Below are 27,142 nucleotides of genomic sequence, written 5' to 3'. Positions count from 1 at the left end.
TCTCCAAGGTTATAAAATTAGACGTACTGTGGGATCCTACATGGGACCCTGTGACAAAGGAAAATATAGTGAAAATTCAAACAAGCACTAAACTGCAGTTATTATAGCACCAATGGTCATTTCCTGTCCTTCATAATTAATAATCTGGTTATATAAGATGCCAAGGCTAAGTGAAGCTGGGCAAGAGATACAGAAACTCCCTGTATCTTACCATTCTTCAACTTTCCAGTGTCTAGAATTAGTTCAAGGAATATTATTGCTTCCAAAGAATTAAGGAGCTTGATGAGAAAAACTCCAGGTAGCACCAAGGACGGTTTTATCACTTGAGAATGCAATGAGGTTGAGCGTAAGTCTCAGCCTCCACCCACTGCCCCACCCTGGAATCAACTATTTTTTCTAGAAAAGTGAGCTGCATTTGAAAAGGCAGGCTGTTATTCAAAGCAGGCAATCACTTCCATAGGGCAGCGGGCACAAAAGAGGTGGCATGGAAATGTCCTACTCCTAACAAGTCCTATCAAATCTTCAAATTCATTCCTCAAAATTACTTAGAATTTTCTCATTTTTAATCTGGTTCCAAGACTCTTGGAGCAACCAAGATGTCCGAGAGTAAGGCACGGAAACTCACCAAGGGAAAAAGAGGAATCATCATTTTTGGCTCTTTTAAAACCACTTAGAAATCTAGGACATGAAGGAAAATTTTCCAAGGAACAATTACAAGACTGGTGTTTGGATTTAGACAAAAATACTGAAGGCGGCATGTACATGCGTCTGTGTTTAACTTCAGTCCCATCATTTTGTATATTTTGCGTATTTATGCATCTATTTTTTAGAACCTCAATTCAACAAACTAAGGTTTGACGTCTATATTTGCCTGTACCATTGTTCAGAAATAATTTCAATTTTAACAGCAGGATTACTTACACTGCAGAAGACGCAACTACTAAATAAACTATGGTTATATTTAGTCACCCTTCAAATCTTTGGGGGGGACTAAAAATATGTACATTTGTAGGTTAATTGATTTGTACATATTTTAGGAAATAAAATGCAAAATCAGCTCTGTTGTAATACCTCAGTGTAAGAACAGCAGCCTTACAGAGCTATGTAGCTCGAGACGAGCTAAACTTAGACAAAGTCAAATATGGAATTGAGTCATTTTCCTCGCCTGTGAATTCATCCAATGCAAATTCAAAGTCTTGAGCATTTAATATTTTAAATGAGGTCTGCTATCAGACCGGTAATCTAAATTATGAAAGATAAACATTCAATTCTTAATAAAACTCCCAGGCTTCAAAGCAAGATGCATGTTTGTCTCTAAAAGGCACTGCCACATTTTTAAATGCAGTAAAAGCCAATCTAGTGCCTGCTTTGGTTGCAGATTTCCTCGTACTTTTATAGAGCTTATGTGGATGAGCACCTATTCTCACCGGCAATAGAACTTAATTAAGATTTAAGACGACAGAGTACAAGTGGAAAAGTTAATGAGCAACCAAGAAGCAGGAAGATGTAGTGGGCACAGTGTCACCGTATGGGAGTTGGGGGCTGGAGATTTCTTTTTTGCTTTTTAGGGCTGCACCTGCAGCATATGGAGGTTCCCAGACTAGGGGTCGAACGGGAGCTGTAGCTGCTGGCCCTCACCAGCACCACACCAGATCTGAGCCGCATCTGCAACCTACACCACAGCTCATGGCAACACCGGATCCTTAACCCACTGAGCAAGGCCAGAGATCGAACCTTTGTCCTCATGGATACTAGTCAGCTTTAGTAACGGCTGGGCCACGACGATGGGAACTCCAGGAGCTGGAGATTTAGATATCACACTGTTATGGTTGAGTTTACAACAAGTTACTAAATTCTGGGCCAGGTCCACAGCTGTAAACTCAAGGACCTCAGACATACGGTCTCCAGAACCTCTTCCTGCTGAAAATTCAAAGAACATGGCTCTTCAGGAAGCTGTGGCAATAGAACTCACCAAGGAGGTCAAGGTCAGTACTTAAATGGACACCAATTCAGATAATTAACCACCATTTAAATATAAGCCTGTATTTAATTACCTATTAATGTATTAAATATTTAAGAACAATCCAGGTTCTTGGCGACTAAAATTTTGCCCATCTGACCTGAATATACTCTTGTCTTTTTGTGTTTTTCCTGAGCTGCTCCCAAGGCACATGGAGGTTCCCAGGCTAGGGGAACGAACTGGAGCTGTAGCCACCAGCCTACACCAGAGCCACAGCAATGCGGGATCTGAGCCATGTCTGCAACCTACACCACAGCTCACGGCAACACCAGATCCTTAACCCACTGAGCAAGGCCAGGGATCAAACCAAAACCTCATGGTTCCCAGTCGGACTCATTAACCACTGAGCCATGAAGGGAACTCCTACTTTTTTTTTTTTTTAAATCCTAAAAGTAAGTCTTCGCCTAAGTTCAGACTGTTAGGACAAAATATACAGAATATCAAGTATAATTTGACCTAGAAGAGACACATGGGAAACACAAACAAGAACCAGAAGTTAATGTACTTCAGACCTCAGATAAAATCTGGGACTTCGTTAATTCACCAAGTTAGCCAAAGCATCTTGCTCACAAGTGAGCCTGTCAAAGTTAGTGTCATGAAGGCTTTATTCTTCCTGAGTTTATACTTAAATTACGAAAAACCTTACTTAGTATTACACCTTTCATCAATGAGCCTAGAGCCTTCACCGAGTTATCCAGCCCCTTTACCGGTGCTCTTAATTATTCTACAGCATTTCATTCCATTCACTTTAGACAACCATGGCAAGTCTTAAACTGTTCCGTCTCCCAACAATCTTTATGAAAATGACTCTGCAAGGTGATCTGCACATCATCACAGACTCAGCTCAACACCAGCAGGGGCCATGCTGGGTAGGACAAGTTAAGCTAGAAAGGGGAACTAAGACAATGCATCTCTTAGCCCTTCAACCAGCTTGATTTTGAACCTCGAGAGCAAGTAAACATCAGTCCTGCATGCTTCTGTAACAGAAAATGAAATTCAATCAGGAGAATGATATCAAGTTTCCCATGTTAATCAGTCAGTCGCATGGAAGAAACTAAGGTGGGACTAAAGCATCACTTAGTGATCAAACTCCACATGTGAAAACACTGGATTGACTCAAAAGATTTCAAAATGAGGCAAATGATTCACAATGTGATCATTTTGTAATCCACCTACGTGTTAAACATCCACAACTTATGATTACGACGACATTAAGCACCTTTTAGAAGAAAAAAGTTCAATTTAAAATACCCCTTACAGTGTAAAATAGTTAGGCATCAAGTTGCCATTTCTGAAGTCTTAGAAGTGAGTAATCTCCCATTTTCACATTTTCAGATAGTTATGTACCATGCATTAATTCAACAAAAAGAGGAAAAATAATTTAAGCTCATTTACTGCCACTTAACTTCAAAACAAATCCAAATGGCAACTAGGAAACAAAAGCCTTTACAAGAATGAGGCTCACGTTCCCAAATCAATAAATTTTATTCCAATTACAAACAGAACCACAAAGCATACTTTATTAGAAAACCTGAGGGAAGGAAGACCAAGTGAAAAGATGAGAAAGACGAATTAGCTACGTATCAGTACAATTTCACATACTAAGCAGCTACTGCAACTGAACGCCTTCACTGCCTCAGCCTGCTCAAGCAACTTAACCTCTGAACAGCGTCCATCCTTACAGAGCAGGGACAGGAATGCCAGCTCCCCCGAGGGCGGTGACATGTTCCAAGCACACATCAGCGTTGGTAGCAATTTTATGTGAGCCCCCTTTGTTCTGCAGATCTGAAATCCCAATAAAAACCCATCTTATGCTCGCAGCTGGGGTGCTCTGTGGCACCCCCTTCCCTCTCCTCAGTTTCTAATCAGGGCTAGAACACTTTCTCCAGAGTCTAGACCCAGGGAGAGAAGGAATAACTAGCGACAGCGACCCGGAGATGCTGTCTGAATAGAATAAGTATGTAGTTTTAAAAATAAAGTGATTTACATAGTGAAATGTTTTAATATTTCCCTTCTTAATGTATGTGCACCTATGAGGACTCAGTGCATCCCCTCCAGTCCCCACCTCCACGCTGCAAGACCCGGCACTTCCAACAGGAGGCTGTCATCCGTGGTACCAGCTTCAGAGAGAACCTGGGATTCCTGTCTAAGCAGCACACTTTCTAAAACATTTTCCAAGCACCGATACCATCTATCTTTCACACGGTTACGATGCTCTCACCTCCTGTCACTGTCCTATTTTTCTGAAAAACGAGCATGACAAGAGGAAATCGTGGATCAGCGTAGAGGAGCCAGCGCGTGGGCAAGGACGCACGTCTCCAATCTGCTCTGCTTGGGGATCGGTGCCGATTTCTCCAGGGAGCAGGGTCCCCTAATGCACAGGTCACTCATCTCTTTCACAGCATCTCCTCACTTGAGAGCATCTTGCCCCAGGCTCCCCCAAGGCATGCAAAGTCTATACTTCCTACAAAGCCAAATTGGAAGCCACCTCCAAAAGAACCCAGAAAGTATCTTCCTTATCCTCAATCAGCTCCTTACTGGGTTCAGGTTTATTACGATGAGTTGTTTTCATTCAAGCGGCCAGGCTCTGCCCTGCAGTGTCTGGCACAATACGCACATACAGTGGAGGACCCAGTGTGTGGCAGGCTCCCCCATGACAGGTAGTGAGCCCGGAAGGGTTCCCAAGTTGAAGAACGTCATCCTTCCACACCTCTGCCATCAAATAAAGGGTGCAACAATTTCCAACAAAACAAGAGGAATGGTGAGGCCACAGGGTGACCAGCTTAACAGCATAGGGACTGAATCCCAGCTCCACTATCTCTTAAACTACGTGACCTTGAGCGAGTTAGCAAACCTCTGTGCCTCACTGCCTCCACTTCCTCATCTAAAATGGGGGCAACACTGTTTCCTTCCCAAGTGTTACGAGGATCAGCTGAGTAATCCAGTGCTCCGGACAGGATTCAGGCACTACCTGGGTGATGGTTACTGTGTTTCCAGTACAGGAAAATCCCTAGGTCACAGAGCTGTGTTACTGTACAGGAGGCACTACACACATTACCCCCAGAGTCATGGTGTCACCAACAGGAAAGGTGACACTTGAGCTAAATCATCTCTAAAATAGAATTTTGTTCAGAATTCAGCTGTTAATTGGATCTTCCTCTTATCCTGTTTCTCATACAGATTGATCCAAGTTGGATCTAAACTTATTTACAGAACACCTTCGTGCCCTATACGTCCATTCTTATTTCCTAATCACCTACTGGAGTAACCCCAGATAATACAGGTGGATCTTGTATTTCCCTAAAAGCAGAAATTGGAGACTTACACTGAGGGGAAAAAACACAGCAAGAGAAAATATTAAAGATGAACTGTCCTCATGCTAATCTTACTTTGAAAACTCACTCTTAATTCTGATGCTGATCATTAAATCATTTCCCTCTTTCATTCTTGATAGAAATCTATTTCCAGAAACCATTTTCTCCCTTTGTATAATTTAATAAAGGGTTTCTTTTGAACATAGAGCAATTTCAACTAGACTGTTAAAACCATGCCATCCCAAAATATGTCTTGGACCAAACATGAGGTTTCAATTTGATGGGAGAGACCTGAAATAAAGCATCTGTCATGGAAGTTCTGACAGAGGAGGATGGCAAGGCCTTAATTCTATGTCACCAGGACATGGTTCAGCATTTCCCTTGATGACATCATTCTTTCCTCCCCTTTAGAAATCCAGACTTTGAAAAGTACCAGAAAAGTTTCCATTTGGCTCTGAAAAATGTTTAACTGTTAACATCTGAACCTATGCTCCTACCATCAACCTGGTCAACTCTTCAGCACTTTTTGGTTGTGTCCCTGGCATGCATTAGTTCCTGGGCCAGGGATTGAACCCAAGCCCCTGCAGTGACAACGCTGGATTCTTAACCTACTGACACACAAGGGAGCTCCAGCACTCATTTCTTTAAAACTAATATCTGGTGCTTTTGAACTAAAGTACACAGAAGAAAGCTTAACAGCAGGCATGTCTTGGTGTTTAACAGACATGAGTTTTTCCATCCTTCCAATTGACTGAGGCCTTTAAAGGAACTGTAACTCGGTTTCAACCATTCTACCCCAGCACCCCTACTGCCAAGCTCCTCCATCCCTCCTCACATCAAGGAGCAAAACCTTTCAGGCGCAAGAAGTTTAAAAATACCAGAAGCAAGTTAAGCTACTGCTTCCCCTGGAGCACGACCATCTGGTTTTTGCTATCAGCAATCACAAAGTATGTTTAGATGACTGTACCAAACATATAATGGAGCTGGTTTTAATTTTCCATCCTGTACCCAAGGCATACCCCCTCCCCACTCCTGCTGCAGCCACACTACACTCTTGTCCCACATGTAGGCAGGACGTTTCCTTTCTGATGCCCGGATGCTTCTCTAAAGCTAGAAGGCAGCTCTGTTCAGTGATTTATTCCTCTTGTACTCATTTTTGAGGTTTAACATCACGTACAACTTATTATACACATTAGAATTCTCTGTTCTGTATTTTGAACGAGTACGCTCAGCTTCAGAAAGCACTCTTCAGCCATTTCAAGATCCACCCTGGCTGACATAACTCTGGATAATAAGATAGAATTTAAAAAGTAGTCGGCAGGCAGAAGTCACCGTGATCCTTCTGGCTACGAACATTCATATCATATCTCTAACATTTATATACTCTTACACCCAGCAAATATTTACAGTGTCAGCTGAACATCAGGCACTGTGTGAACACATGGAAAGCAGAAATAAGACTCAGTCCTTGCTCTCAAGGCAGGCAGAGGAAACAGACAAGAAATACTACAGGGCAGAGGGTCCTAGGAGAGGGAGTGTGTCCAGAATGGCAGGGAGGATGGAAGAGACCGGAGTTAAACCGCAGGCTGAGACTCACAGGTGTATCACCTGGTAGGGTTGGCAGGGGGAGGAAAGAAAACCGTTTCTGGAAGAACATGGCTTAGAGTGACTAGAGGATGAGAAGATGGAAAGCAGCCTTAGATGAGTCTGAAAAAGGTGGTGGGATTTAAGACTTGCAATGCCCTGCCAAGGAGCCGGACTTCATCCCAATTAAGGCTACTTTGAAAAACACTGAAGGAAAAATTGAGCCAGCAAAGGGTTAATGGGCCTAGAAACTTAAATTTGACCATCATCCCAGAGCATCACCGGATAGTAAGTTACACCAGAACGTCAGAGGAAACCCACATGTCATATTCCTCTATAACAATAAATACTCGGTTCCTCCCGCCTGGTAGCAGGATAAGGAACCACTCTGTCAACCCGGGCATCAGCGTCTGGTAGGGAGCACGTTTGTGAATAACACGCTTGCAGATTCAAACAGTGGCGACTCAGAAAGCCGTTCATCAGCAGTCACTTCAGAAGCAACGTGCACCAGACAGGAACCCCCAGTGCCTCCACCTCTCCACGGTCCCGCCTTCTAACAAGTATTAATGTGTTTCTGGGGAGGAAACACTGTTAGTCGTTCTAACTGTCCACCTCAACCGCACATCACTGCACTTTAGGCGGTAAGGACAATTTCACCTTTGAACTCGAAATAAAGCTTCGACCTGACTTCAGTGCAAACCCCCCGATTTTGAATTATATTCATGCTCACTTGGATCTTTCTGGAACCATATACATAACCACCGTATCTACAGTTAACATAGTGTCTAATTTGGGAGTGTGGGGTCACCAGGTAAGTGGGGCCCTGAGATGCTGACCTGTTTTGAAAACGGACAATCACGGCATCACCTTTGAAAACAGGCTGTCACTGAGTCTCAGGGTGACCCAACCCAGTACACAGCAAAGACAAGGGACTGTCCAAGGTAGCCCACCTGGCCATGCGGCCCCATCCCGTTCTCAGCCCCCTTTCCCTCTGCTGGCACTTGCTATCTACACTGTTCACCTCTCAGAACCCTGAAGCCCGGATGAGAATAACTAGACACCTTTTTGAAAAGCTGCCAACTCAATCCTCTCTTAAAGGTCACCCTCCCTTAGATGGGGCTGTGTTTTCTGGAATTCCTTAACTCCCACAGACAAAGGGGTGGGGACTATCCCCCCCCCTTTTTCCTTTTTACGGCCACACCCGCAGCATATGGAAGTTCCCAGGCTAGGGATCAAACTGTAGCTACAGCCACTGACCTACGCTACAGCCACAGATCGGAGCCACACATGCAACATACACCACAGCTTGGGGCAACACCAAATCCTTAACCCACTGACCAAGGCCAGAGATCGAACCTGCATCCTCATGGATACTGGCTGGATTTATAACCCAATGAGCCACAACGGGAACTCATTCTTTTTCTTCCCTTAAACATCAACTACCATCCAGCTCAGGTGAGCCGAAATAGCTACCCTGAAACGGGTCTGTCCAACAGAATGTCATCAGCAAAGGTGCAGGAAGGCTGATTTTTTAACTCGACAGAAAAAGAGAGCTTCCGTTAGAGACACAGGTTTAGCGAAACACTTGGTGTGTTCTTAGCAGGAAAATGGCTCGGGGTTCAAAAGTGCCTGGACATGAACTTGAATTCATTCCCTGCAAATAGCTCCAACATCCCGGGTGGACCATTACGGAACCAACAGCCTTCTGCTGATCACGGTCATCCAAGGGAATTAACTCTGATGCTGTCTCTTTAGGGTGCATTCACTGGAGGCGCTGGGTGAGCAGTACATTTTAATTTGTGACATTCACCAAGAGGTAAAGAATAGAAAAAGCAGGGAAAACATGGGAGGCTAAGCAGATGTAACAGACTGTTTGGCACTGGCCAATAAGCAGGTCACATTTTGAGACACTGTTTCTATTACTGTAATTAGAGACCTGCAGGAGTCTTGCTAACTCTGAAGAGGGGAAAAAAATTGAGTTGGCTGGTTCCCTTTTCCAGTAGAGAGTAGGAGATAAGACTGCTTCAACTCCACTGCCCCAGAGGCAGAGAATATTCAAGCAGCAGGATGCGTTGCCCTGCTCTGAGACAACTGCCTTTGGAAGCAGCCGGAGCAGGACAGAAAAGCCCAACTGGGGACAGACCTTCAGGGTCTGAATCTCAACTTGATCAATGAGCAGGCCAGACAAACTCCTCTTCCTTTTTTAGCCCAGCTCTCCAATAGCCTCAGAGATGAGGTGAGCACTGACCAGATCAAGCAGACCTACAGAACATGAAGGCCGACAAAAGTCAAAAGGCAAATTCAAGTCCTGGGGATTGTCTTCCTTCATCTTTAAGGACCTTAAGGTTTCCATGGCTTCAAGATCTACCCTGTGTCCTCCTCCGCAGCGTTTACGGCACTTGGCTCCACCGTGTCAGACAACAAATTCTCACAACGTGATCATCCCATGTTACAGGCCCTGCTAACATCTTCGGGGCCGTATCCCTGCGCTGCAATATTAGGATGGCATGGAGACCACCAAATAACAGTGGGGGAAACCCAGTACATTTTTTCAGAAAAGCACCCTGCTTTCAATTATATCCTGGGGGGAAGAAGAGTGGAAAAACATTTTATACTTTAAAACACTTTTAGAAAATATGCTTCCTAAATGGCAGAGATTACAAACCCAGTTTTAAGAACTAAAACTTCTCTAGTTTTCCAATTGACTCAATTTTTTAGTAAATTGACAAATTTTAGATTTTTTGTCTTTTTAGGGCCGCACCCTTGGCATATAGAAGTTTTCAGGCTAGGGGTCTAATCAGAACTGTAGCCACTGAACTATGCCAGAGCCACAGCAACACGGGATCCAAGCCGAGTCTGTGACCTACACCACAGCTCATGGCAATGCCAGATCCTTAACCCACTGAGCAAGGCCATGGATCAAACCCACAACTTCATGGTTCCTAGTCAGATTCATTAATCACTGAGCCACGACAGGAACTCCCAGCAAGTTTTAGATTTAAAGCTACCTTACACCATGCATATATGTGACTCAATCCTGGCCACATGCACTTTTCAAGCTGAAGGATACTTAGCCACAGATATTTATCTACCGACCAAAGCAAAATGCTGTGTACTAATAGCTGGAAGACACTGCCTGTGTCATGTGATGGACAAGGCATACTTAAAAGCAGCCTCAAACTCCAGCTGCCATCTCCAGAGGGTGTGTTGCCAAAAGCACGGAGAACCAGGCATTCTTCTGAATAAGAATGAGCCTCTCAAACAGAACAGCAAAAGTTAGAGAACATGAAAGAAAACTTGAATATAGTCTAAGATGGTCAGAGGTCAAGATTGAGGCAAGTGTCCCGATAGGAGACGTTAGGTAACTACTGTGCAATTAAAGAGCACTGGCCAGGGTTTCCTTTGCGGCACCGCAGGTTAAGGATCCAGCGTTATCACTGCAGCAGCCTGAATCGATGCTATGGTGTGGGTTCCATCCCCAGAACTTCCATGTGCCGTGGGTAGGCAAGGTGGGGAAAGCAGCATTATCCTGAGCTAACCAAGTTACAACAAATAAAGTAATGGGTTAGTACAAGCCTAGTCAAACACTGAACACAAACAACTGTAACAAGTTAGCCTGCTACAAACAGACCTACACTTGAAATGTCCTCTGTGTATTAAAATCTGTAAATGCAACAGGGGAACTCATTAGATCTGGTTGAATTCTTCAAAGGAATAGTAAACACGTTCACTGCTAGAATCTGGTTTGTAAACTCAATTTCAAACATTAAGCAAACTCATAGGATAGAAACAGCTGAAACATCTTTGAAAAAAGTGCTCAAGCTTACACAGGAGATGGCACTTGAAAGAAGTCCTTTTCACCTACCAGACCAAAAATGCACAAGATTTATATTATCCAGTATCACTAAGAGTGACGAGAATGGGGATGCCTTCATACTGAAAATATAAACTGAAACCTTTCTGGAGAACAATTGAGTTATGGTCATTAAATGTTACAATGTAAACACACACAGGATCTACGGTTAAAAAAATACTTGTACCAGTAAAGGATATTAGCAGCTGTTATTTGTACTATGTACTAGTAAGAAGTTAGAAACAGTGTGCCCTCAAGAGACACAGGTGACTAAATTTAGTATTTCACATGCAATTGAATAAAGTAGAACTGGTGTTTGATATGTAAGGATAGCCCCCATCCAATGCTGAGAAAAGCAGAATGATCGAAAATTTTGACGTTCTTTAGTAGTATGTGTAAGTGAATGAATGATGTCTTAGAAATGATCCTTGAGGGTCAGAGCCTAGTCAAACATTGAACACACACAAACAACTGTAACAAGTTAGCCTGCTACAAACAGGAAGGGAAAAGGGAAAACAGTTTTTATACAGTACACAACTTATGAGTATCACTTTCTAATTTAGGTAAAAGGGAGTGATGCTGACGTGAGACTCATCTGCCCATCCACTCGAAGTTCAATAGATGTTCTCTGGGAAAACCACTCAGATCCTGCTGCAGCCTAATAGGCCCACTCCAACAAAATCTGCAGTTCTAAAGGAGACCAACCTTATCCTAGATTCTTCGTATGCAGAAAAACGTGTGCTTTGTTTTAATAACATGCCCACTTTCTCCTGCACATTATCTAGAACATTTAGTAAATATTTTTCTTTCGAGTTTCCACAGGTACCCAAACACACTACCAAAAGGAACAGGAGATGTGAATCTCATTAGCCCCGAGTCACAGGTTACATCTTTCAACTTCCTAAAACCATGTTTCAAAGACTTCGAACGCTGCCTATGAAGCTCAGGCCCCCAACTTTGAGAACTGGAAAGTCACATCTTCCTTTTATCCCTTTTAAAGGGACTGGCAACACGCCTTTCATTCTTTTTCAAAGGACTCTCCATTTCTCCATGTAACTCTCAAAATAATTTATTCAATACAGGTTCTAAGCACACACTGTGGGAAAAAAAGCAGAACATTGATGGATTATACCATAATACCGGCATCTGAAAAAGGCTTTAAAAATATATGTAAGAAACAAGTTCACAAGTACACACACACAAGGTTTTAAAAGACTTATGTTACTTACTAGCACAGATGTTCAAGTTACTAAGAAAGTACACCCAGTTTGTCTCCAAGTGCACTTAGTATTGAACAGTGTTAGGATGGTATTTTCCAGGCTAGAATAAACTTTCCACTTGCCCTAATAAACACATGCCCAGATGGGATATGTAACCAGAACGAAGTAAACACAATAAAGACAGCGGGCCGGAGAGCTGGAAGGTGGTGGGCTAATGAACCTGGGAGGCCTTCACCAGCAATCAAGTGTTCTGACAAATGTTTAAACAATACGAGAGTATGGAAAATAAGATACCTGGAGTGTGTGAAATGCAACTACAGAGCAGAGGAGGAAATGACTTCTTTGTGGATGCAACGGGCAGTATCAGATGCTGTCACACAGTTAACGTAGAGGAATAATGTGCCTTAGACCACGGCAGCCAGTCATCACCGAGTCATCTACACAACTTTCAAACGTGCAAAGCTTTGTTCGGGATGGTAATCAAAAAAACCAGAAACTAGTGTGATGCATGGCCTAAAATTAAGAGTCCAACCCAACACAAAGGTAAAAGATGAACAAAAACAGGAAGAAAGAAAAGCCACACAAAGTGTTGGTGTTTTTTTTTTAAAAAAAAAAAAAAAAAAAAAAAAAACACCCACACAAGACAGCAGTTTCTGACAAGAATGTTCTTGGCGCAAAAGAAGTTACAGGAAGGTTTTCTTCCTAAAAAAAAAAAAAAAAGCAGATCTGCAGATTACTAGACAATACCATACAATTTTTTTGAGGCCCAAATTTATAGCCCTCATATTTTCAAGATACCTAAACTTTTTCTTCTTTTGGATCACAAAACTGGAAATGCTGTTCCCGTTCGGAATACTAATTTCACGTTGTACTTGAAAATAAAATCCAACATGGCAGCTTACCTTGGCACTGGAAGCCTTGTTTCCCAAACCCCCTGAAAAACAAACAAGAACAAGATTTCTTAACATATTTTGTGTTGGATACCATGTTTTTAAAGCCAGTTATGTGACAAAGCATTCTACAGAGTTAAAGGTTTGACCATGAAACCCAATGATGTGACAGGAAACACACACCTCAATAGCTCATAGTACAGTATTGCTTCAACTCTGAAAAGATTCAGCCTCAGAGTTCCCGTTGTGGCTCAGCAATTGATGAACCCAACTAGTATCCATAACGACAGGGTTCCATCCCTGGCCTCCCCTCAGTGGGTTAAGGATCCAGTGTTGCCGTGGGCTGTCGCGTAGACCGCAGATGTGGCTAGGATCTGGCGTTGCTGTAGTATAGGCCGGCGGCTACAGCTCCGATTTGACCTCTAGCCTGGGAGCCTCCCTAGGCCGCAAGTTTGGCCCTAAAAAGACCAAAAAAAAAAAAAAAAGATACAGCTTCAAAGGCTTACCAAGCTATTTTCAAGGTATTCAAGGTTCAATTTTTTTTTTTAACTTTGCTATCAATGCTGAAATTTCAAGACAAGAGCATGAATATATTCAAAGTTGTTAGCTACAAATAACAAAAGGACCTTACAGTCTAAGATGACTTAACTTAGTCCCTTAAGACCAACTACAAGTTGTTTCTCCCCAAAAAGTGGCTTGTCATTTGCTATGTTTAACTTTCGCCTAGAAATTGCTAGAAAGCACCACTCAACATTAAATTTTGACCTAAAGGAGTCAGATTTCACAAAGTGTTACCCCTATTGTTTGCATGAGATTATGATCTAGTTTTACTGAGAATCAGTAACTTCCAAAGCACATTCAGAAGCTATATTTTGTTCTTAATAAATTACTTCAGAGAATTTACTCTCTGAGCAGAGAACCCTGACGTGGACATTAAATTGCAAACAGCATTCCAACTAGGATGAACTACATTAAAATTCTCAGAAGGTTATTAGTCATAATCTCTTGCTTTCCCTAGCATTTTAAATTTATAAAGCACTTCACATCTTTAGTCACCTCCCCCCAAAAACAACAAACCGATACACTAAGTATCAGAGCTTTAATTTTTAAATGATTTATAAATCAAGGATTCAGAGAATACGGAAACTTGAATAAAACCACTGTTAAACACTCCTGGTGAATGTTTTCCTGGAACTTCCAAGTGGTTGCTTTACAGTTAAATGGAAAAGTGTTGCAGGGATTACTCTGAGGACCAGGAGATCCGTATTTTCCACATCACAGTATACCCGGTGACCTGACAGGCCATCAGGTCACCAGGGGTTAACAATTGAGAGTGGAAAGACTTTAGCTAGCCTGAATAAGGATGCTGCAACTCCCCTTACTTTACCTACTTCCTGTGAAAGTCATCAGTCTCACTGTTCCCATCTTAATGGAATGTCACAGCTGTATCCCCCCCGCCCTGATGCTCCAAGAACTAAAGTAGCCTCATCTAGTGATGACCTAACTCCTCGGAGCTTGAGTGCTCCATAAATTACGTACTGGAAATCAGAGGTGGCTGTGCTTCATATAAGTGTACTTTTGAGCCAATGTCTCAGAAAGAATGCAAAAATTAGGCCCCTTATTAGTATGTTTGTGGGGCTCTCCCTTGATGATTTTTCCCCAGGTGTGATGGACTCAGATCAAGCTACCCATAAAGAAATTAAGCTCTTATTAGCAGCACATGTGTGGGACTTGCCCATTAGAGATGCTTTTCCCCAGGTGTGATGGATTCAGAGCTAAGCCACCCCTAAGAGAAATTAAGCACTTCATTAGCAGCATGTTTGTGAGTCTGGCCGATGAAGACGATCTTCCCCAGGTGTGATGTTTCACATCAAGCCACCCACGAAGGAGAAATTAAGTACCTCTTAGCACCATGTTCCCGAGTCTTTCCCTTAGAGATGATTTTCCCCAGGTGTGATAGATGTAAGTAGCCATCTAGACCCTTCTCTCGAGGGCCCCAACAAGATACATATATATGCCACACAGCCCTGGTGGCAGGGCACACGGTGTGGCTGTCACCCTGGTGCTGCTCCCAGTCTAGGAGGGGTTGGGGTTAAGGAACCCTAACCACAGCCCTGACTTGGGGCCCCTTCCTACCTACAGAAAACAAGAGGTGGAAGAGGCAGGATATCTGGCAATTTACAGGGCGAGGGGGAGTCTGCTTCTCTAACAGAAGCATCTAGATTTTTCTAGATTTTCTTCAGTTTCTTAAGCATTTGGGGGTGGGGGAGTCACTGACCTTTGGAAGTCGGTTAATAAAAGCCCTAATTCTCTCACTAGGGGAAAAAGCACACACTTTCATCTGGTTTTGCTGGGTTCAGAGACCCCTGAAGCCCAGCCACTTAACCAATTCCCCCCTAAACCCCGAGGGCCTCCAGTTAATACCTGTATTCGTTGGAAGCTACCTGAACTCTTGACACCTTTAGCCTTAACTCTTTTTCTTAACTAAGTCCCCTGGCTTCATCAACAGAGTTACAAGTCTAATCTCGTGTTGACAGGGTCTATTTTAAATGACTCCCTCTGCCCTTCTGCCACTTGCCTACTCCGTTTCCTTCCCCTCCCCCACGGCAAGCTTTCAACAGTTTGCTGCGTCTCCACTCTCGGGCTCACCCAGCAAAGACAAAGTTTGCGTCCAGCAGATATAAACTACAGTAGGCAGGGACCCAAGGTGCCAGTGGAAGCCGAACCCGATGGGAAACAAAACACACCCCCACCCTCAAAAACGCCCAGCCAGGCTCGCCAACTACTTGGCCCGCGCCGCGCAATCGCCGCCGCTCTGCCGCTCACTCCTGGGCGTGTTTCTCCAGCAAACTTTGCCCTCGAGATTCTCCTTTCTGATCTCCTTCGCTTACACCCCGGCAAACTGCTCCCCCGTCTGCACCAGGGGCACCAGACCGGCGGAGAGGAGGATCAATGTCACGACCGACCCAGGCCTGCCTCCTTCCTTCGGCCGGGGGTGTGTGACCCGGCGCCGGCTTCCCCGGGAGTTCTGCCCGCGTGTGTGTGGCCCGGGCGGCCGGGCGCGCGCGTGCCTTCCCCGGCCGAGTTGGGACTCCCACCAGCTCTCCAAGTTCCGAGTCAGCCAACCCCCAGGGGAGAGGCGCCCGGACGAAGAGGGCCCGAGCGAGGGTCCCCGGGAGCGAAAGGACCCCAGACTAGGAGCGACTGCTCCCCAGCCCCAGACACCGCCGCGAGAGGGGTCCCAGCGGCCGGTCCGTGCGCCCCGCCCCAGGCACACCTACCAGATGAAGTCGGTGCAGTGGCTGCAGAAGGTGGGCTGCTTGAAGAAGCGGGCGATGAATTTGTGGTTCTTCACCTCGTGCACATTCTTCTGTCTCAGCGCCCCTTTGCGGGCGAAACGATTGGCCACGTCCTGAGACGCCGTGGAGTCGTTGGCCGGGAAAACGTCAGCCATGGTCCCCCCCAACCACCTCTTGCCTCCGCCGGGGAGCAGCAGCCGGGGAGGGCCGGGTGGGCGGGGGCGGGCGGGGGATGGGCTGCGGGGCCGCGGGCGACCCCAGGCGGGGGGCGCGTGCCAGACGCCGAGGTCGCGAATGGGAGGCACGGCGGCTGCGGCGGCCGCCGAGAGTCGGGCCGGAGCGGGAGCCGGAGCCTCTGGCTCGCTCGCTGGCCCCACGCTCACTGACAGCCCCGCGCCCGGCGCTCGCGCTTCCTACTCTCGGCGGCAGAGGCGGCCCGGAGCGGCGCCGCCCACCGCGCATGCCCCGAGTGCGAGAGCCGCGCGTGCCAGGGTGGCCGCGCGCGGGCGGGGGCGCGCGGGGCGGCGCGGTCGCTGGAGGAGTCGGCGCCTCCGCGTTTTCGGAGCTGCCGGGGCAGGCGAGGAGGCGGCGCCGGCTTGGGGAGGGCCCACCGGGCCCGCCGGAATTTGGGAGCGGAGGGGGGAGGCCGAGAGGGACGGGCCTGTTCTCTTCTGCTGCCTTTTTTTATTTTCCTCCTTCTGATCCGCCCGGCTCTCCTCCCTCTCGCCCTCCTCCTCCTCCTCTTCTCCTTCCGTTCCTCTATCGTCTTCCTCCCCCCTTTCCGTCTCGCCCTCTCCGGCTCATCCTTCTCCTCTCAGCCCCGAGTCCAGGGATGGGGCTCAGCTCCACGCAGCTGCCTCCGCCGCCCGCCTCGGTCCGACTTGCTCTGACGCTGACTTCATCACCTTCTCCATCTTCCAGCACCACGCTTGTCTCTAGAGCGCGATGCCAGCTTTTATAAGTTTGTTATCGGTTTGACGTTTCACCTGCCAAAATGGCCAAACCCCGCCCCTTCTCCGCCCACCCGCGACCACCACGCTGTTTATCATTTACGGCAGGAGAAAAGGAGCGAGTTTCAATCGTGGAAACTGGCCCTTTCGCCCGCCTCCAGTTGTCAGCCTCTGTTTCACCTGCGTCTTGTATAGACATCTAGTTTAGGTGTTAGGACTGGTCGTTTATCCCGTTACTCATTGGCTATCCCAGTTAAAACGTCGAGGATCAGGCTTTCTTGATTTTACCAGCCCAGAATCTTAATTTAGAAGTCGTTTTGCATCCTAAGCTAATTACTGCCATACTGGCAGGTGCAGAGTGCAGCCAGTACATTTGTAAATTACCAAGGAAAACTGCTTGTGAAAAGGGGTCTGACATGGCTATGCAAAGGACCCACGTGGTGATGTACCAACTAATCCCTTGATGAATATTTATTAGCTCTGTCTCGAGGATGCTGAAATACATAGGGAAAATAGCCATCTCCCAGCATTTCATTATTATTTCATTATCAGCTTCATTAAGCCCGCAAAACAACTTCATGTGTGGAAGACATCAAGAAAGAACGTATTTCAACTTTCGAGAAATGTTAAAAAAAATAAAACTTTTCTAAGATATATACTATCTTACGGCATATCACATAGACCAAATAGCGCTACCATAATTTAGAATTACCCAGTTGAATGCTTGATAATAAGACGTCTCATATTTTGACAAGTGTGAGCTATTGACTGGCCATTAAAGGGGCATTCCTTTTGCCGGCCTGTTTACAATCTCTCAAGCCAATGTAGTTGGTGCTTAAAGAGATGCACCTGCTTGATACCCTGATCAGAAATTTTGTCACCCATGGCAGCCCCCTCCAGTCTAAGGAGGCAAAAAAAAAAAAAAAAAAAAAAAAAAAAAGCAGGCAAGGAAAGGAATGAAAAGCAGGGGGTGTCTGGAAAACATGGCAAATTCTCTACAAAACACCATACATATCTCAAGCCATGGTTGATTATTGCTTAATACTTGTAAATCAAGTGGAACACTAGAAAGAAACACAAATTCCATCCTCACAGCCATGTGTATTTAAGACAGGAGTTCTCACACCGTTTGTGAAGGCAAGCTTCTTCTGTTTCCCTGAAGCTTTGATGTAAGGACAGAAGTAAAATGGGGGGGGGGCAGATAGTGGAATCTCTGAGCAAAGTGATGGGGACGATGAGCTACGACTCAAGAGGGCCTTGGCCTTGCATCACTCGGGTACCCACTGGAGTGAGTGAGCTTAGCAGTGGAGAGACCAGTGAGAGACAACATCTCTCTTTTCTTTTAGGTTGTGGCTTTGCTTTCATACCTCAGTTATTACTGGTTGTTACTTGAGGGCAGAGAGAGAACTAACTGGAAGCTTGCTGATTGCTAGCTAGGCTGAGCACGAGTGCTTGATTGCCTACAGCTGAGCGCAATTGTGGGGTGGGTGTGGGGCTGTCCCTGGAGCGGGGAATCCTCGTGCCCACAGCAAGGCCTGATGGGAATGTGGGCCGTGATTGGCCCCCTGCAGCCCACCTGAGCAGGACCTGCACCGTCCGGCTAAAGTGGAGGGGCTTCCAGAAAGGGGAGATGCAAGGACCGGGGTGGGGGGCGGGGAGTGAAGTGGTCCGTCAGACGTGGGCATTTGTCATTATTTCAGAATCTGCTCTTTCCTGGGGAAGGTGCAGGAAACACAGAGGAACACAGAGTTTTTAATGAACCCTCCTCTGTCCCCTGTTTTTGAGGAGTAAGCTTGATACTCTTTAGAGAGGTGCTGCTGCCTAGCCCAGACTTTTGAAGACCTCAAAGCAAAATACCAGAGATCCCCAATAGGATGAACTGTGTTTTCAGAAGTCCATAATTCCCTAGTACTTGAAAGAAGCAGGATGGAAAACAAAGTTTCCATTTTTAAAAATGTATGTACAGACACAACTGTGTGTGTAAATAAGCTTGTGCATGTACACACAGGCGTATACAAAGGTAAATATACAGCAAAATGTTCATTTATGTGACTACCTCTGGATGGTAGGAATATAAACACTTTTCTGTAAAGAAAGAGAAGCCCTTGGCCTAGGACTTGCATTTTGAAAGCGCATTAGAAACCATAAATTTTAATGTTTTCCTTTCAACAAAAAAGCTTTTTTAAAAAAAACACGAAAGGTTTTATTGCCAGAATTTCATTGCTGTTGTGTGGAGTAGAGACTGTATCAATTGAGTGTAAAATATTTGAGAAATGTGTTTTCAGCCATTGACTCACCTCCTCCTTAGCCCCAATCCACATCAGAGGATAAATTCCCAAGTGGACGGCCCAGAGAGGTTTCTAGGTGTCCAGGATTTGTGCTTTCTCAACAAAGTGCTTTTTTCCCATTTTTTTCCAGTTTTTATCCCGTAGCCATAGCGCAGACCAGATGTGAGAGTCAGAAGTTCTGGGTTTCAGTCCTAGCATCAGCACTTACTGGTTTGTATAATTGGAGTAAATTAACTTCTCCAAGTCTGTATCTCTCCATCTAACAATGAAGACATTCAGAGTTTCCTGGTTGATCAGGGGGCTAAGGATCCAGCATTGTCACTGCCGTGGTGTGGGTTCGACCCCTGGCCCAGGAACTTCTGCAGTGCTGTGGGCATGGGCCCCATTATGTTTTTTAATAAAAATAAAAATCAAGATAGTCATAACTACCCTAGCATTTTCTTAATAATTTAACCAGATGATACGTACATATAAATGGATATAAATATAAATAAAATTAGATGGTGCTTAGTAAATCCTGAAGTCTCATACAAAGGCAAGGTAGGATGATCATTCTCAGCCGAGTCTGCATTTTGGAGAAAATGAATTGAGAGCTCCCCACTTCTAGGCCCATTCTTCCTCCAAAAAGCGACAGATGTATTTCCCTCCACTCCCAGTAACTGTGAGTTAGGAAGCAAGAGATGTCCAGTGAAAGGAGATTAAAGAAAAAAAATCTATCTTGGGAGTTCCCTGGTGACCTGGCAGGTTAAGGATCCAGTATTGTCACTGCAGTGGCTCCCGTCACTCTTGTGTAGGTTCAATCCCTGGCCCCAGAACTTCTACATGCCCTGGGCGTGGCCAAGATTAATGAATTAATTAACAAAATTGCCCACCGCCCTCACCTTGAAGGTGCTTTTTATGAAAGATCATAATGCCTGGATTCTTTGAAAACACTAGTTACAAAAGGACGCAAGCAACTCCCATAGCCTTCCATTCAGCTCTAATTTAATTGAAATGGGAGGCGTTCCCATTGTGGCGCAGCAGAAATGAATCCAGCTAGTATCCATGAGTTCGATCCCTGGCCCTGCTCAGTGGGTCGGGAATTGCTGTGGCTGTGGTGTAGGCTGACAGCTCTAGCTCCAATTTGACCCATAGCCCGGGAACCTCTATATGCCATGGGTGCAGCCCTAAAAAGCAAATAAAATAAAATCATTGAAATGGGAGCAGATATTTAGCAGTCCTTTCCTGGTGCTTTCCTGAACCTGGCTGGGGGAAGTATATGCCCATGTGTCAAAACCATGAGTCCCATGTACCTACCACTCAGCTCCAACAATTATCAATTCATGATGAATCATGTTTTGCCCTCTTATCTCTTGATCTCTAGATAATAAAGTTTTAAACCAAGGCAAAACATGCCAAAACATCAACTCCAGGAAGAAACTTTGGGGGGTGGTGACTAGGTTCATTGTTTGTTGGTTTCTCAGATACTCATATATCAAAACTCATCAAATTGTATGCTTTAAATCGGTGTATAATTATTGTAAAGCAATGGCATACTCAACAAAACTCATAAACACTTTTAAAGCTAAATAGCTAAGTACATGAAAACAAAGGGACAGACCAACTAAAAGACTGCAGAAGAACTAGTTGGTTTTCCCAGAGGGCGTTCAGCTGCCTTTCCCTGGGGGGCTAGGACCAACCCGCTTCGTCCAGTAGGGGTGAGAGTGAAGCTTGGTTCCAATCCCAAAACATTCATGGAGCTCCAGTTTTGCGGCAAGTGCTCCCCTAGACCCAAGAATACAAAAGGAAGAAAACAAGCTCCCTACCCTCCTGGAGCCCAAATTCTTTCTTGTTCTTGTTGCTGTTGTTCTTTTTAGGGCCACACCACAGCATGTGGAGATTCCCAGGCTAAGGGTTGAATGGGAGCTGCAGCTGCCTGCCTACGCCATGGAGTGGGATCCTTAGCGGTGTCTGCAGCCTACACCACAGCTCACAGCAACGTCAGATCCTTAACCCACGGAGTGAGGCCAGGGATCGAACCTATGTCATGGATATTAGTTGGGTTAGTTACTGTTGAGCTAGGACAGGCACTCCAGGAGCTCAAATTCTTACTAATGTAACCCAGAAGGGGAGAGGTTCAGGCCTGGAGTGGAGTCTTATTTAAGAAATAGCAGCATCCAACAGGCAAAGGAAATAAGAATGTCCCTCATTTCTCATGGCCATCAAAGAGCATGATATAAAATCCAATTTATAACCCTACCCAGATTTTTCAAGCCCCCTTTCTTTCTTTCTCACCCCAGCACATTCACCGTGACCTCCCACTTTCTCAGTAGCCTCTCAGAACCACCCCCCAAAATAATTACCCACCCAAATATTCCCTCTACCCACACATTAGCTTTTATTCTCTCTCTTCCCCTTTACTGTTTTTTTGTATTCTTCATTATATATCACTTTCAACAAAATCTCCCTCCATCCCTCCCCTCAGGGTAAGGCCTTCCAGACTCCAATGAACTTGCATCACAAGAAGTCTAGGAACTGGTTTTAAAAAGGGGAGGTCAAGAGTTCCTGTCATGGCACAGTGGAAACGAATCCAACTAGGAACCATGAGGTTGTGGGTTCGATCCCTGGCCTCACTCAGTGGGTTGGGAATCCAGCATTGCCGTGAGCTGTGATGTAGGCTGCAGACAAGGCTCGGATCTGGCGTTGCTGTGGCTCTGGCATAGACCAGCGGCTACAGCTCCGATTAGACCCCTAGCCTGGGAACCTCCATATGCCACTAGTGCAGCCCTAAAAGGACAAAAGACAAAGAAAAGGGGTGGGGGGGTAGGTCAGGGAGTTCCCACTGTGGTGCAGTGGGTTAAGGGTCCAACATCGCTGCAGCTGTGGCATAGGTTGCAGCTCAGATTTGCTCCCTGGCACTGGAACTTCCATACACTCCTGGTGCAGCTTTTAAAAAAAAAAAGTAGGAGTTCCTGTCGTGGCGCAGTGGTTAACGAATCCGACTAGGGACCATGAGGTTGCGGGTTCGATCCCTGCCCTTGCTCAGTGGGTTAATGATCCGGCGTTGCCTTGAGCTGTGGTGTAGGTTGCAGACGCGGCTCGGATCCTGCGTTGCTGTGGCTCTGGCGTAGGCTGGTGGCTACAGCTCCGATTGGACCCCTAGCCTGGGAACCTCCATGTGCCGTGGGAGCGGCCCAAAGAAATAGCAAAAAGACAAAAAAAAAAAGACAAAAAAAAAAAAAAAGGTTGGGGTGGAAGTGAGCCTCAGGGTAGCCTAGCAGAAAGAAAGTTCTGGCAATTACTCAATTCCCCTTCCTTTGTTTAACAGTGAATGCTGGTCCTGGAATGTTAGCATGCTATATTGTGTTTACTATATACTAATACAGTGGTGAACCAGACATTATCTCTGCCTTTGTGTAATATTCTCTTTGGGGATATGAGTGGGAGGGGGAAGTTTTGTGGACACTTTTACCCAGAAGGCTTTAAGTCATCACATATATTCCCATCTATTCTGATAACTACCCTTTAACACACATGCATAATTCCCTTCAAAACTTGGATCTTGTTTTAGTTTGGATGATTTATGCTGAATGCAACCCTGGGGTAAAAGCTAGCATATCTGCCACCCATTAGCATAGAGCAAAGAGTCCAGCAAAACTCAGAGAAGCTGCTCAAAAGGTGTGTCCAACCAATGTGCCTGGGTCCATCAGCAAGGGATGGAGAGTGCCTCCTTCCCCTTGGGTGGAGCTGTTTCACGAGTCAGTGCAGCGATGACAGCTTCGTTCTTTTGAATGCACACTTAGTATTTTTGGGCAAGCTATACAATCTGCGATTATATCTGTGTGGCTTTGGAGCTAGAATGGTGACACCTCCCAAAGCCTTGGAATCCATTCAAATGTCACTCCAATTTCTACGTAAGGTGTGGCTCTCGAAAATAGGAAGAACAGAAAAAAAAAAAACATTTAAGACATACAATTTTTAAAATAAATACAAATTGCGCTCAGGCATGATTTACTTAATAAAGACTTACTACCTGCTTAGACACTGTTGCAGATACTGGCGATGAACAGTGAACAGAAAAGAGAGTTGCAGTGAAGAGGTGGAAATGTATCTAACCTTATTTGGAGGGGCTTGAAGAGAGAGGGGGAGGAGTTCCCACTGTGGCTCAGCGGGTTGAGAGCCCAACATAGTGTCCATGAGGATTCAGGTGGATCCCTGGCCTCCCTCAGTGTGTTAAGGATCCAGCATTGCTGCAAGCTGTGGCATAGGTCACAGATGTGGCCCTGATCTGGTATTGCTGTGGCCAAGGTGTAGGCCTGCAGCTGCAGCTCAGATTCAACCCATAGCCCAGGAACTGCCATCTACCACAAGTACAACTATTTTAAAAAATAAATAAATAAAAGGGAGTTCCCGTGGTGGCGAAGTAGAAACGAATCCAACTAGCAACCATGAGGTTGCAGGTTGGATCCCTGGCCTCACTCAGTGGGTTAAGGATCTGGTGTTGCCATGAGCTGTGGTGTAGGTCTTAGACGAGGTTCGGATCCTGCATTGCTGTGGCTGTGGCGTGAGCCGGCAGCTATAGCTCTGATTTGATCCCTACCCTGGGGATCTCCATATGCTGCAGGTGCGGCCCCATAAAGACAAAAAAAAATTTTTTTTAATTAAAAATAAAAGCAAAAAGCAAAATGTTACTGCATAGTGTGTAGAATTTGGGGCTCATATTCCATCTTAATGGGGAAAGAGCAGGGGAAGAGAGGGCACATGTGTAAAAATAAATGACTTTTAGGAAAGATGAATGGGCCCTTAGGAGAAGAGATATGAAATCCAATGTTTTTTGACAAGGTCTGTCTAGGTGATTCCATATCTAGTAGTAAAAGTTGTGTAACTCCCGGGGGAGGGGAGGGATTCATGAGAGGCGAGTTCTTTGGGAAGGCGCTGCTTTCAGAGAAATAAGGAGAGTTCAGAGAAAAAGCCTCTTCTTGCATCTGTGGGTCTCCAATGGCTTCAGCTCAAAGTAATTTTAATGCCACAGTGGTGTGTTCTATATTTTGAAGTCCATGGAAGAGTAACTATTAAAAACAGCACAACTCCACAGGCAGTCAGAGAAAAGTCCTTCTTGGTGTCATGGTTCAGATGTCTCCTCTTTTGGAATGTCTGGCAACAACCTTGGCTAAGTCAGATGGAAACCTCAAACTACAGGTCAGTTTATTTATTTATTTATTTTTATTTATTTATTTTTGGCTTTTTAGGGCCACACCCTCAGCATATGGAATTTCCAAGGCTAGGGGCCAAATTGGAGCTACAGCTGCTGGCCTACACCACAGCCACAGCAGCAGCAGATCCCTAACCCACTGAGCCAGGCCAGGGATCAAACCCACATTCTCATGGATATTAGTTGGGTTCGTTACTGCTGAGCCATGACAGGAACTCCCAGGTCAGTTTAAATGTCTTCTACTCAGGAGTTCCCACTGTGGCTCAGCAGTTAGGAACCCAACACAGTATCCGTGAGGATTCGGGTTCGATCCCTGGCCTCACTCAGTGGGTTGCACAGCTGGCGTTGCTGCATTGCAGGGCATAGGTCGCAGATATGGCTTAGACCCAGTGTTGCTGCAGCTGTGGCACAGGCCTGTAGCTGCAGCTCTGATTCGACTCCAAGCCTGGGAACTTCCATATGCCGCAGGTGCGGCCCTTAAGAAAAAAAAAAGAAAAAAGAAAAAAATGTCTTCTGTTCAGTGGGTAAATGTCCTTCACCTCAGAGAGATCTGGAATTAATGGTCTCCATGATAAATTGAACTGACAGTACTTGTATTTTTGAATTAAGTTTACAAACAACTGTGTATACTCATTTTCAAGAGAATTTGGCATATTGGGGGATATAACAGATTCTAATTTGAAATGTATAGCTGAGTAAGGATGTAGACTGTGATTTTCAGTTGAAATTCACTGACTTCGTAAGCAACATTAAAACACTTAGGATTTTACCAACTAGGAACCATGAGGTTGTGGGTTTGATCCCTGGCCACAATCAGTGGGTTAAGGATCTGGCGTTGAGTGAGCTGTGAGCTGTGGTGTAGGTTGCAGACGCAGTTTGGATCTGGCGTGGCTGTGGCTGTGGCATAGGCTGGCAGCTGTAGCTCTGACTCAACTCCTGGCCTGGGAATCTTTGTATGCCGCAGGAGGAAAAAAAAAAAAAAAAAAAAAAAGTACACACTTGGAAGGATTTTAAGATTCTCCACTTTTTTCCCCCTTCCAATTCTGTTGTGTCCTTGACATCCAGTGCTGTGTAAATTTAAGGTGTTCAGCGTCCTGATTTGACTTACACACATCATGAACTGATTATCACAGTAAGTTTAGTGAACTTCCATCACCTCATATACCACCAGTTTTATAAGCTGAATTCCTTAATTTTTAAAACTTGTTTTAAGTCTTAATGAGGAGACTTTTGTTTGCCAGAGAATTGACTGTGTATTATTGTTTATTATCAGTTTCCTCTAACATCTCAAAAGTGATCTGTAGATAAAAGAGTATGGCTTGTAAACTTAGAAATTTAAGAAAGAACTATATTTTTGCATCTGTAACTTTAGTTAATTAAACATGAATATTAAAAGGCTATAAGAAGATCGTCTTCTGGGAGTTCCTGCTGTGGCACAGTGGGTTAAGAATCTGACTGCAGCAGCGCAGGTTCCATCCGGGGTGGTGCAGTCGGTGAAACGATCCAGTGTTTCTACAGCTGTGGTATATATAAGTCGTAGCTGCTGCTCAGATTCAATCCCTGGCCCAGGAACTTCCATATGCCGTGGGTGTGGCCATACACATTTTTTTTTTTGTATTTAAAAATGAATGAATGAATGAACGAATGAATAAAATAGAGCCATCTGCATAAAAACTCACATTGATGGTGTGTAATTTTACCTTATACTCACATTTATGTTGGGATTTTTCCTGTCCTTTTAACAAAGGACAGCAGGAAGCCCAAGTTTTGTTGCTGGGGTGGGCACAGACATTGCTAAGGGTGCCGGAGTTGCTTTCTTAACAGTATCAGACACATATTCAAAGTGAATTGGACTAGAGGTGTCAAATCTTGATTTATTATTTTTGAAGCTAGGTGCTTCTTTAACAGTCTGGGTGTCAGTGATCCAAAAAGGGTTTGAGCTAAACACCTCCCTCTCTCTCTCTCTCTCTCTCTCTATATATATATATATATATATATATACATAAGCCATTCTTCAACATTGATAAAGCTCTGGCCTACCAAACTGCTCCTTAGCCCTAAAGAAATGTTGCAGTGGCATTTGGAGGCGTGAACTAAGTGAACACAGAGAGCATACTGTTTGAAAGTGGTTCCCTCATGGAAACAATAACATCCAGAGGAGCTTTGCTGATGTTAAGTCGGATGATGGAATTTCCTTGCTCATTTAGACCAATGAAATATAAATTTGAATAAATACCTTTGGTTGACAATAAGATAATTTAGCTCTCTATAGCAGACCTAAACGGATTTAATAACTTGTAAAGTTTAACAAGAGAAATGACAATAAAAAAGCATTTAACATTTACCAAGGGCTTTACTACGTCCCAGGAATTATTTTAAACTCTTTACAGGCAAGTATTAACTCATTCAATCCCCGCGTCCTTTGTTTCCTTTTTTTTTTTTTTTTTTTTTTGTGCCTGTATTCTCAGCGGGATCTTTAACCTAGGCCACCAGGAAGCTCCCAATCCCCACATGTTTTGAAGTGGATACTAAT

At 44.8% G+C, this 27,142-nt stretch overlaps 1 protein-coding gene across 1 annotated transcript in view; it reads right to left on the bottom strand.

The window, feature by feature from the left end:
- Positions 1 to 16,335, bottom strand: part of PRKCA (protein kinase C alpha) — a 386,361-nt gene extending 370,026 nt beyond the window's left edge. Inside the window, 2 exon segments of the mRNA XM_021066740.1 lie at positions 12,894 to 12,925; positions 16,163 to 16,335. Of these exon segments, the coding sequence (XP_020922399.1) occupies positions 12,894 to 12,925; positions 16,163 to 16,335 (205 nt within the window).

Source organism: Sus scrofa, chromosome 12 (genome assembly GCF_000003025.6).
Source record: "Sus scrofa isolate TJ Tabasco breed Duroc chromosome 12, Sscrofa11.1, whole genome shotgun sequence".
In the NCBI taxonomy this organism is placed as follows: domain Eukaryota; kingdom Metazoa; phylum Chordata; class Mammalia; order Artiodactyla; family Suidae; genus Sus; species Sus scrofa.
This window is presented reverse-complemented; position numbering and strand designations above follow the sequence as displayed.